This window comes from Misgurnus anguillicaudatus, chromosome 8 (assembly GCF_027580225.2).
Source record: "Misgurnus anguillicaudatus chromosome 8, ASM2758022v2, whole genome shotgun sequence".
In the NCBI taxonomy this organism is placed as follows: Eukaryota; Metazoa; Chordata; class Actinopteri; order Cypriniformes; family Cobitidae; genus Misgurnus; species Misgurnus anguillicaudatus.
Genome location: NC_073344.2, coordinates 3,219,823 through 3,232,635, shown reverse-complemented (window position 1 = coordinate 3,232,635; position 12,813 = coordinate 3,219,823). Strand labels below are relative to the sequence as shown.

Genomic DNA, 12,813 nt, shown 5'->3' with positions numbered 1-12,813 from the left:
GTGATATAGGGTTCGGAACTGGGGGGGAGGTAAAAATGGCTCTATAGCGCCACCTACAAAAATTCAAGAGAGCAGCCCCCCCGCTACATTAAACGTACAGAAACGACATGTGGTAGGATCATGTATCACCCCAAGACATACAAAAAAGTCTCTTGGAGCCAAGCTCTAAAATGGCCGACTTCCTGTGGGGTTAAAATTTCCTCTTTAATTTGAGTGCAAATTTTGCTATTTCTGGGCTTCGGACTTTAATGAACTCTTCCTACAGATTTCATTAGATTAAAACCATATTTTGTTCGTGTCATCTAAAGGCCTTTGCGATGCTAAATTGCAGAGATCTTGAGTTTTCATTGGAAGGTGTGTCCGTGGCAGCCTGCCAAATGTTGGTTTTTCGCCATAAAACAGGAAGTTGTTGTAACTCAGGCTTACAATGTCTAATCTGACCAACGGGTCACATGTTTGATAAGTGTCCTGGCCTGAACAAATCAACATGGCAATATTCAAAAGTTGTAGCGCCACCTGCTGGCAGCAGGAAATGTCAGGTTTTACACTGTGTTACAAATCAAAGTTCTTTTGAATATCCACCTATATTTAACTACTTAAATTCATATCCCCCTGGTTCACAGCTTTACTAAGGCCATAGGGTGGCGGTGCACATGGGTGCGAGGGCCCTTCCATCGCTGCTTGCAGCTTTAATTTTACTTGTTATAAGAAATAAACTATTCTCAAATGACTTTGTTGTTATTGATTCTTGCAGAGTTTGCCGGAAGTTACTTGTGTTCCATGGGTGAGTAAATTGAGAAATACGTAATTTTTGGGTGAACTATTTCCTTAATGAGGTCCACAGACTATGGAAAGTATGTAAATGGGTAAGGGAAAACAAAGTGTGTCCCACACAACATAATCTGCCATTCTAGCTCAAAAGATTTCTCCAAGCCTTCATTACCAATTTAAATAAAAACCTTCCTAGATTTTAATGTAACTGAAGTTACAGAAGTAACATATGTGTAATGTGTGTTAGAGAGAGACGGCACAAATGAAAAGGTTTAATCAATTTCAAAATATTCTAGTTATGAATAACAGATTAGCTACATGCAATTAATAGATAAGGAATTTGGGATTTAAAAAAGTTAGGAAAAAGTTAAAGCAACACTAAAGCGTTTTTGCTCTTTGCTCCCCCTACATGTTAGAAGCGGAATTGTCCATTACCACTGTCGTAAATAATTTAGCCTACTGCAGCATAGCTGGCTCTGATTGGATTGTACGTCTGCCGTAAAGCAAGTTTTTGTAGTTTTCACTGGAACTACAGGACCGTGACCCGACAGTTGGAAACTTCTTTAGTGCGGATTTGGCCGATAGAGGGCTGCAAAGCGAATGAGAAAGTGCCGTTCACCCTGTGGATGAACGACTGAAACTTTTTTGGAAACATTATTTTAAGGTAAAAAAACTCTTTGGTGTTGCTTTAAGTAAACGGGAGGGTCAATTGAAGTCCCATAACCTTTTTTAATTGTTTTGCATCACGGCTTACCTTTTCCTCATATATCTTCTTGATTTTGACCATGGCCAGGGCCACCTGCTCTTTCTCCCCAGTTATGACAATCTCAGTTTTGTTCACACTGGGTGGAGGGATATTAATGCGGGCTCCAGTTTCCTGCATCAATTCCGTTACAAGTTTGTTGTAAGCTCCAGTGATGAAAGGATGGTACACCTTTTCAATGTTCATTCTTTCCACTGCCCGCTTATCCTGCATTAAATTACTGGAGTAAGTTTTGCAAATAAAAAGCAATGATCCCACAAATTAGTATCAACATTACTACAAAACCTTCAACTCTGTTTGGTTTACAAGGCTTACTAGACTTAAACTAGCTACTAAATTGAACAAAAAGTTACACTGAAATAAAGTCTTTGACCTGTTCAGCAGAGATAAGCAGAATCTCATGCTTAGCCTTCTCTAAGCCTTCTTTGGTTCCAGAGATCTTGATGTGGTTATTGGTATCGTCTGGTCTAGGGATTTGGATCTTGGTGGCAGTTTTCAGCTCTAGCTCCTGCAGCTTCTCCCCACTCTTGCCGATGACAAAGCGATGATGTTCTTTAGGGATGGCTACAGTAGCTGAAGCCTGTTGTACAGTAATTGTACAGGTTAATCACAATAAATAATACTAGGGCTGGGTTTCGATTCAAATTTCAAGATTCAATTCCGATTCTCAAGATCTTAAATCGATTATCATTGTTCGATTCGATCTTCAAGATTTAGATGTGTTTTTGAAAAAAAGCCCGAAATGGTGCCAGATAGGGGTGCGCGGAATGACCAAAAATCTATTCCATGAGTCATTTTATTTCACGGTAACGGTATATTTCATGGTATACATGTTTTTCAGTTTATATTGTTTTTGGATTATAAAAATGTGCAGTTATTTGCCACTCACTATAGCTTTTAACTGCTCACCACAGTTTTAAAATATGGACAATATAAAGTTAATAATGTTAAAGTGAAAATGCCCAGATGATAACAACAGATTTAAGTCTTGACAGAGAGAATCTTGAGTTATTAATTTTATAGACTATTGAAGCTATAGTATGGATTGTATTTTGTATTTATCCATACAGTACATTTAAAATAGATAATATGTAAAATGAAAAGTGTAAATATATCCACAAACCTACAGACAGGATAAATACATGTATACGAGAGACAATATGGATATTATAAATATGACAGGTGCTATGATGTGATGAAGTCTGTTTTAAGGTCTTGACGCTCTTTACTTTCTATTATTAGACCTTAACATTTGCGTCTCTTTCTCGTCTTTCTGATCAAAGATGTTTGTACTATAAGCGAATTAGGCATCAAACTACATCGCTCCAGCAGCGCACGTGCCACTGATATAAACACGAGTTTTGTCTTAGCTTGTTTAAAGTTCAGAAAACTTTACAACTATTAGCATTATGTGCGAGAAGAACTCTTTATTTGGCGACTCGTTGGCGCGCGCTTCAAGAAACCTCTGCCCGTCAGAGACCGGCTTCATGAGCACAGAGGGAGGGAGAGAGAGAGAGAGAGAGTTTAGCTGGAGACCCGCGGTGGATTCACTGGCGCTTATTATAAAAATGACACAAATAACTCGTTTGTTTGTTATGAGTGGATTATTTTACATGTAGATCGCAGATTTGAGCGTTTCTACAGTTTTCAAAACAACTGCTTGCTTAACGTTACTGACCGCTATGTTTGTTGTTTTAATGTCCTTCCACCTCGCGCGCATGCGTGAACTTAATGACGCGGCAAGTTTAAGTTATTAATTATTAAATCGATCCTCTGAGTTACGGATCGATCTTTAGAAATTAACATGAAAATCGATTCAGAATCGGTTAATCGATTTTTTCAACACAGCCCTAAATAATACGTCTCAAATCTAGGCCAGTTTAATACCATAACACCAACCTGAGTCTGTAGTCGGGAAACAATTTCTTTGCGGGCCTTCATGACAGCGTCATGTTTCCCAGATACCATAATGGAGAGGCCCTGGTCCTTAGCCATAGAGAGTTCCAGGTGAGCTCCAGTCTTGTGCATGATGTCAAGACACACTTTAGCCTGGTCTCCTTCTCCAAACTGGTTCATGTCCTTGTACTTGCGCTCTTCCAGGGGTACATGAAAAACCTGAAGGCCATAGACAAAAGCAAAAAAAAGCCTCAGTCAGGTTCACCAATAGATCATTAGCAAAAAATGTGAGTGTAACTAGCTTGTACCTGGGTAATGACGGAGGACTTAAGGGGTTTGAGCTTAGATGCCCAGGCATTTCCAGCCTCATGCACTCCCTCTGGTGATGAAGCTTTTTCAGGCAGAGGTGGAAAGGCATCCTTGTAGGTGGGGAGACTGTCCTCCTCTTCTGCACTGCTTGGGCTCATACCAGGAGCTAAAAGGAACAGAAAAAAAATTAATAAGCAAGATAAACAATAACATGATTGCTTCACCACACTAGAAAACAGTTAAAAATGAGTCTTAATGGTCCTGGAGAATTGCTCACCTTTAACCTGCTCTGGCAGAAGGCCACTGCGATGCTCATTAAATATTTCTTGCGTAAGTACAGCGACTGAGCTCATGGTCGAAATTCCACGGTTACACAGAGTCCGAGTGTGCCACTGAAAAGGAAGAGCTCAGGTGAGTACTACAAATCAAGATAGGCTTGAAGGTTTGGTGAAATTATCATTGAAATGATTGTCAATATTAAAATGAATAGACCCAGGAAATAAACTGCTTATTAATGTGGGTGGAGCTTACTTCCTACATCAGATTTTTAAAACAACAATGCTCTGAAAAATGTTTTTCAAATCCCATGAAATAATTTTCTAAATAAAATCAAGAAAAAAGTTTGATCAAGGATGGATCCTTTTTTGGGGAGTCAGAGCTGACCATCTGTTACCCTAGATCAGAGGTGCCCAAAGTTGGCCCGCAATGACCCTTAATTTGGCCAGTCATGTCACGTAAGATGGAAAAAGGATAAACGTCATTGACGCAGATGTACATATTTCTAATAGACTTAAAAAAAATTTAATGTACATGCATACTTGAAGGTGTATAGCAGGGGTCTTCAACTAAAATTGGTGGAGCTCCAGTAAATGAACCCTCCGCACCAGCCGAGGTACGGACAATCATGTACTGCACGTAAAAACATAAATTGACCGCTTTCGCCAGACTAAAGAAATGAGTGTAAATATTTGTTTTATTGAACAAAATATAGTATTATCAAGTATATTGAATAATGTTTCTTCATATGTATAAACATAAATAATCTTTCACAAAATGGATTTCATTTTAATGCTGTTCTGTTACTGTATGTCCTATCAGTTGCTTGGTACAAAATATCTAAATTTATCCAGTAAAAATGTCTGACAAAAATATGAAGGGAACAGTGCAAAATGCATTCATCTCTAAATCTGCAAAACACACATTCATTTCCACATAACAACTTAAAAGGAAAACTAAAGTGCTCTTTTCTGCTAAACTGAGATTTACAATCACAATCAATGAACACAAACCTCTCTGGCTTAATCAAATCATAACACATGTTACCTTCATTCTCATTTATTGTCTGTACTTAACTAAATGTAAATGTTGAACACCCTCTTCTGTGCTTCAAGTTGCACTGGTAAAAGATCATCATCAATATCATTCATAAACACAAACAGGTAAAAGTAAACTGCCAGTGTTGAAAAAACTGAAAGAGTGCAGGAAAACATTTCTCTCTTAATTTGTACTAGGGATGTCAAATTATGCAATTTCCCATATTCGATGATCATTTAAATTAACGATCAATCAATCGAATAATCGTTAACAGTAATAGTGCAATAAGCCTTTACAGCAGTGGCATATAGCCAATGACATAAGTGCGTAAAAATGCCAGTTTCCTCACACGAATTAAGATTTTATTTTCAGGGCTCGAAATTGCGACCATTTTGGTCGCATATGCGACCGAAATTTAATCTGTGCGACCTTAAAATATATTTGGGAGCATTTGTGCGACTGCCAATTTTGTTGTAACGCGAGTTGATTGTGATCCTGCGTGCTGGCGCTGTCCCAGGTTCAGTGTTCTCTCCAACGATACATAACCAATCAAATTTCACAATTAAGTTCTTGCGTTTAATGAAGACCGCAGATTGGCTAATATGAGCGTCAGTCATTCCTTGTTGCCGTGAAGCGCGGAAATGTGAAAAGACGAACGCGCCGCGAGCATGACGAGAGCGAGCCGATTACAGCCAAGGTTATTACTGTATTTTTTGACGACGATCCGGATTCAAATGTAACTCCACCACCGGAAAATACGAGTTGACGTTAAACCTTTCAGAGAGAGTGGCTTAAAGATTTCGAGTGTCTCCGCTACGAAAATGTAACTTACTGTGTTTACTGTAAATCCTGTAAAACGGCGTTAATGGCGGAATCAAAACATTTTAAGCGCCAGACGTACCTTGCTTAAACATGGCGAAAGTGCCAAAAATAAAAGACGTGTCATGACAAATGTGTTTATTATTGATAGAGACACCGAGCTGTCTGTCAAAGTGTGTTTGATGGTGTATGTGCGCATGCGCTGGTGAATGGACATCCGACAAACATCCTTGTGGTCCATGTTGCTGTGGAATACGACAATGCTAATGGTATGTTTTTGTTGTATTTTTTAAAACATTGCCTATTTAGTAGTAAAAGCATAATGGTAATGCAGTTATCAATACCAATATATATTAGCCTTCTATATTAGGGTCACTTTTGTAATGTCACAATTAATCAGTGTTTTACGTGTTTGCTAGATTTTCTATGTAATCTTAATCATGTTACCTGTAATTGTTAAATTATTATTGCTGCAATACTATTTCAACAGCATTTGGGTATTAATTTAGGAATTTATGCAGCAAAAATAAAATAAAATAGAAGACCAACTTTTAAATGCTGGCCATAGGACGTGTAAAGCCCGGTGGTGGTGTTTTATTTTTAATAAAATAAATCTATTAACATTTACATTGTAGTTGTGGCGCTTTTAAATTTTTTGATGGATGCGGCTAAATTTTTGCTGGTGCTCCTAACTCTTTAAAGTTGGGAGCACCAGTGCTAACAAATAAAAAAGTTAATTTTGAGCCCTGTATTTTGTCTAAATAACATGCTAGTGGGATTGTAAAATGAGTCCATGTAGTTGGTGTTTTGATAAGAATCAACAATTTAATCTCGAAATGAAATATAATGACTAATAGACCCAGTAAACTCCACTTCATAACAGGCACTCCGCACAGTCGGATGAAAGTCCGTGCGTCCATGACAAAATAAAAGTTTCATTATCATCAAGTGTTATTTTTCTAGTTGTTCTCCTCGCTTTGAGTCATTGATACACTGCTTGTTGTAATTATATCCAAGCAGCACACAAAGGGCACTTTTTCTGTCGTCACCTCAGCTGCGGCGTAGTTTCAGCAAAGATGCTTATATTATGAAGACTTCAAACTTCCATTAGAAAACCTGCAAAAGTGTTTAGCGTGTAGCGCCTCAGCCAGTCAATAATGATATATGTTGCGGGCGTTCAGAGTGTAACTACAGTCAGTTAGAGTTTACGTTTAACAGTTTCTTGCCAGAATTTAAGTTTTACATTTTAATCCGTTTATTAAAAACGGCTTCTGGTCTCCTTTCCGGTGTATAGCAGCGTTAGCAGCGTAGCCATGCTAATCTTGCAGGCTTCACTGAAGAGGGTCTTTGCTTTCAGTATCCGAACTGTTTAGATTTTCGTCATCGGACCCTCTCAAATCCACTGCGGATGCCATTTCATTGCGTTAGCAGCCAGCCTCGTCTCGAATGAGGTTAAAAAGCCCAAGTGTGTGTTGTTTGGCATCGAGCATCGTTGTGATCATGGCTAGTTTAACTTCTTCGCGCTTGGTTATTTTTTTCACCAGCTGTGTATGTGCTTTGCGCAGGCGCCAGACACACGTGCTTGCTTTTTCGACAATCGTTAAGTTTTATCGATTTAATTCTTATCGACAATTAATCGAAGATCGATTAATTGTTAACATCCCTAATTTGTACTGTTCCTTCAAGTCTACAAAAATGTAAATAAGCTCAAAAGACAAAAGAATAAAAAGTCCTAGTTAACCCCCTGGGGTCCAAAAACGCGGGGCCGCGTATTGACGTGTTTTATCCTTATCATGGCAGAATCAACTTAAAATACTCCATCATTAATAATCATACACTTACGTGTTTGACATCATTTGAAACGGTAAAGGGTCTTCTTTAATATGTGTTCATTCACAACAACAGATCTTTGTGTTTTTGTCAAATAAAGAAAATAAACAGGGTGTGCATCCAGACATTTCTGTCTCCGCCAGCTGTCTCTCAAAACACGTTACAAAAATCAATTGAAACTCCGCGAATACTCGTCACACAAGCATGATACACATATCCAAAGAAAGCCTGAAATGTCTACTTTTAATCAAGCTAAATATAATCGAAAACAAATATTGCCTGTTTATGTAATCTGCATTGAAGTAAAGAGTACAGTTTTTCCTGGCTGACTTCATTATCTTTAATTTGGTCACGCCCACAGCTGTTGACATGGTAATGAAGACACGAGCTGTTCAACCATAACAAGCAAAGCGTAAAGTTTGATCAGATTTAAAGACTTTACCGCATGTTTGGGAGATAAACTTTACACACACGTGAGGAATATCTTCATTTATGTCTGGACATTGAGGAAGAGAAGCATTTATCTTTAACGTTACCTAAGAATAACAATGGAGAACGCACTGGAGCTGGAATAAGCCGAAAGTATACTAGGGACGTCCGCGTATGCGTGCCGTCCGCATGATGTCATTTTCGTCATCAGGAGGGTCAGCGGCCGGCCGCGCGGACCGTCCGCGTGCAGCCCAAAATTTGAGAACGTGCGGACAGTGCGCGTACAGTCCGCGTACGACAGCGCATGCGCGTGAAAATATTTAGACAGAACACTCCACTATAAACAATTATACAAAGGAAATAGACAGCATTTGCACACACACTATCGTTTTTCTTCTTTAACTTTTACTTCTTCAAAGAACAGAAAGCTGTGGAGCATGTTTGTTTGATTCCTGACTTTGTTGTCTTGTTGTTTGTTCTAAACTGTGTTTGCAATGGTGGATCAGTTACTTTTCTTCACCTATCCTAATGTTTTAATGTACTGTAAATGTCTCCAAATCAGTGCTGCCCTGACAGCCTGTTAGACTAATAATTTGAATAAGAAATCATTTGTATTGCGTATAGTGTCGAACGCGGCCATCCGCGTGTAGCCGCGGGGACTATACTCGGAAAGCTGCGCGGACGCGTGCGCGCGCGAGCCGGACGCGGAAAAAAAGTATACCCGGGCCTTTAGAAGTAAGTAACGTTAACAGTTCATTTATACCATTTATATTTGCTATCATGTAACTTAATATGCTCATGGCTTGTGCAGTTCAGCCTACATACAGTAACTTTAAGCAACCTTAGCAGACTGCACGCTTCAGATTGAAAAACTTTCGCATTGTTTACAAACGGACGCGATCTCACGTAATGGCGGATTTCACTGTTGCATGCTGTAACAGTATTAAACACAGTTATTCACTTATATCCTTCATGGAAACTTTCAGTAAGCCTGAACTGCTGTATCTTTTAAGTGTGTGCTGTAATATGATTCCATGTTTACATGCTTATTTACAAACAAATCCGTGTGACCTCCCGTAATGGCGGATATCTGTTACATTTAAAGTTCATACGCGCTTACAGAAACCCGTTTAAAACAGAAGCTAGACGATAAGGGGATGGGCATCTGAAAACAGTCATCTGAAAACAGCTTTTTATATGAATTGCTGCAGATGTTTATCTGAGATTAAGTTTATGTACAAGATAGTATAATGTAACTTAGTATCAGTGACATTTACCCATCAGTTATATAAGTAAGGGTATTTCTGTGGACAATTTATGCTAACAGCTGTTTATAACTCTCTTAGAGGTCTGCATCTCTCTCATCAGTACAAAACTATGAAGTGGAAAAACACTTTTTGGACATAAAGTTATATGGTAACATGAGCCACATGAAGTTTACAGCTCTATTGTGTATCAGTTTCTTAGTTTATACAAAGCTTTTGAATAAGGTTTGTTTCCAAATAAACTTAAAATGTCCTACTAACCATTACTTCTATTTTGATTATATTGTTAACTTAATAAACCTCAAACAAACATGTATACATTTGTCCTCACATTCTTTACTGTAGTTCATTCTCACATTCCTGCCTCATTATGCGAGCCTTTGTTTGCTTGCTGTCAATCAATCCTTCTCGCATACGGCCCCTCTAAACAAAAAGTGTCTTACAAATTTCTAAATCAATACATTGTTTTATGTGAATAAGTAGGCATGGTGATTGTCACATCATTTTAAAGAAAAAACTCTAGACTACTAGATTCTGTTTAGGAAAGTCTTGTTAAAACATGTTTAGTATGGGTTTTGTGGACTTATATCAGTGACATAAAAATTTTGCTTTTTTTTAAAAACCATGCATAAACATTTTTCTCTCAAAAATACAAACATGTACATACATGTAGCTCATATAATATTTTAGCCCAGTTTGTGCTGAACGCAGTGGTATGAGACACTTGCCATTATTATGTTTTAAAGCAACTGAAAAAAGACCAAATGTAAGAGCATGTCAGAACCTCTGAGAGTGTCCCAAAATGGTCAGACCCCAGAGGGTTTAAAAACAATGTTCATTGATCATTCTTGTATTTACTTTTGATAATGTTAAGTGTTGAGAATGCTGACTCGCAACTATACGTTGAGCCAAAAATGCAGCATCCACGCACTCCTTTACTATTTTCCCATCTGTAAAGGTCTTGTTATGCTTTCCTAAAACCCACTGTATTTTCAGTGAACACTCATAGATGGCTCGATGACGCATAGCTCGTTGTTGGGCAATGAGTGAGTGAGCGAGGACCCGTGTGGGTCGCTCATACTGGGCTTTTAGTTCGTTTATTTTTCGCACCCTTACCTCGGACTGCTGAGGGTAAGTTTCTTCAAAGTGTCTTTGTTTAGTTTTGTAATGGTGTTTAATGTCCCCACTTTTGACAACCGCAACAGATTCGCGAGCAAGATGAGGCGCTCTGCTTTCTTCCCTGCACACCTGTCTGTGACTGTTCGCGCTGGCTCCGCACTTGAAACCTGTGTCGATGTAGGACCCACATAGCGCTACTGGGCTGACCATATATGTGCCTGATATAAATAGGATTTTATAATAACGTTAAATAGCGTTTGCTATTTATGTATTTTATTGTGTTAAAAGTCTTTGCAGTCCGGATGGACGCATCACGCGGTCCGGATTCAGACCGGAGTCCGCCAGTTGGGGACCCCTGGTATATAGCATGCATCACAAAACTTAGCGAATTTAAGGTAGGGGAGAGCAGGGCACAACCTAACGCTTTTTGGCCTTGGCTCCATCGTTCGAAAAATATTTACATTAGATTAATATTTATTTTTACACACATCTCGAATACAAAGGAACACTTAAGTTTGTTTGTGGTACCTACCGTTATCATACAAATATAATGAAAGTGACAGGAGTGCAATCGTTAGGGTAGGGTTAATAGTAACAAACCAAGGGTTTGTTGTAACACCTTTTGTTTCAACTTTTGTTTAAACAAATAATTAAATAAAAGTCTCTCTAAATACTAAATGTGGATATTGTTTATATCTGCCTATAATAGATATACAGTGAGGAAAATAAGTATTTGAACACCCTGCTACCCTGCAAGCTCTCCCACCCAGAAACCATGGAGGGGTCCGAAACCGTCATCGTAGGTGCATGTCCACTGTGAGAGACACAACCTAAAAATAAAATAGAGAAATCACCATGTATGATTTTTTAACTATTTATTTGTATGATACAGCTGCAAATAAGTATTTGAACACCTGTCTATCAGCTAGAATTCTGATTCTCAAAAACCTGTTAGTCTGCCTTTAAAATGTCCACCTCCACTCCATTTATTATCCCAAATTAGATGCACCTGTTTTAGGTCGTTAGCTGCATAAAGACACCTGTCCACTCCATACAATCAATAAGAATCCAACTACTAACATGGCCAAGACCAAAGAGCTGTCCAAAGACACTAGAGACAAAATTGTACACCTCCACAAGGTTGGAAAGGGCTACAGGGAAATTGCCAAGCAGCTTGTTGAAAAAAGGTTTACTGTTGGAGCAATCATTAGAAAATAGAAGAAGCTAAACATGACTGTCAATCTGTCTCAGACTGGGGCTCCATGCAAGATCTCACCTCGTGGGGTACCAATGATCTAAGAAATGTAAGAAATCAGCCCACAACAACATGGGAAGAGCTGGTCAATGACCTGAAAAGAGCTGGGACCACCGTTTCCAAGGTTACTGTTGGTAATACACGAAGACGTCATGGTTTGAAATTATGCATGGCACAGAAGGTTCCCCTGCTTAAACCAGCACATGTCCAGGCCTGTCTTAAATTTGCCAATGACCATTTGGATGATCCAGAGGAGTCATGGGAAATTCATGTGGTCAGATGAGACCAAAATAGAACTTTTTGGTCTTAATTCCACTAAACTTGTTTGGAGGAAGAAGAATGATGAGTACCATCCCTAGAACACAATCCCTACTGTGAAGCATGGGGGTGGTAGCATCATGCTTTGGGGGTGTTTTTCTGCACATGGGACAGGGCGACTGCACTGTATTAAGGAGAGGATGACTGGGGCTATGTATTGTGTGATTTTGGGGAACAACCTCCTTCCCTCAGTTCTAACTTGAAGATGGGTCGAGGCTGGGACTTCCAACATGACAATGACCTGAAGCACACAGTCAGGATAAGAAGCATTTCAAGGTTCAGGCATGGCCTAGCCAGTCTCCATACCTAAACCCAATAGAGAATCTTTGGAGGGAGCTCAAACTCCGTGTTTCTCAGCGACAGGTCAGAAACCTAACTGATCTAGAGAAGATCTGTGTGGAGGAGTGGGCCAAAATCCCTCCTGCAGTGTGTGCAAACCTGGTGAAAACTACAGGAAACATTTGACCTCTGTAATTGCAAACAAAGGCTACTGTACCAAATATTAACATTGACTTTCTCAGGTGTTCAAAAACATATTTGCAGCTGTATCATACAAATAGTTAAAAAAAAATCATACATCGTGATTTCTGGATTTTTTTTCTCTCAAAGTGGACATGCACCTACGATGACAATTTCAGACCCCTCCATGATTTCCAAGTGGGAGAACTTGCAAAATAGCAGGGAGTTCAAATACTTATTTTTCTCACTGTAGATATCCATAGATT

The 12,813-nt window shown here is 39.0% G+C and overlaps 1 protein-coding gene across 1 annotated transcript in view; it reads right to left on the bottom strand.

The window, feature by feature from the left end:
* Positions 1-12,813, bottom strand: part of hdlbpa (high density lipoprotein binding protein a) — a 135,770-nt gene that overhangs the window by 87,188 nt on the left and 35,769 nt on the right. The window contains 5 exon segments of the mRNA XM_073870109.1: positions 1,526-1,741; positions 1,908-2,114; positions 3,434-3,649; positions 3,739-3,905; positions 4,017-4,131. Of these exon segments, the coding sequence (XP_073726210.1) occupies positions 1,526-1,741; positions 1,908-2,114; positions 3,434-3,649; positions 3,739-3,905; positions 4,017-4,092 (882 nt within the window). The 5' untranslated portion in view covers positions 4,093-4,131.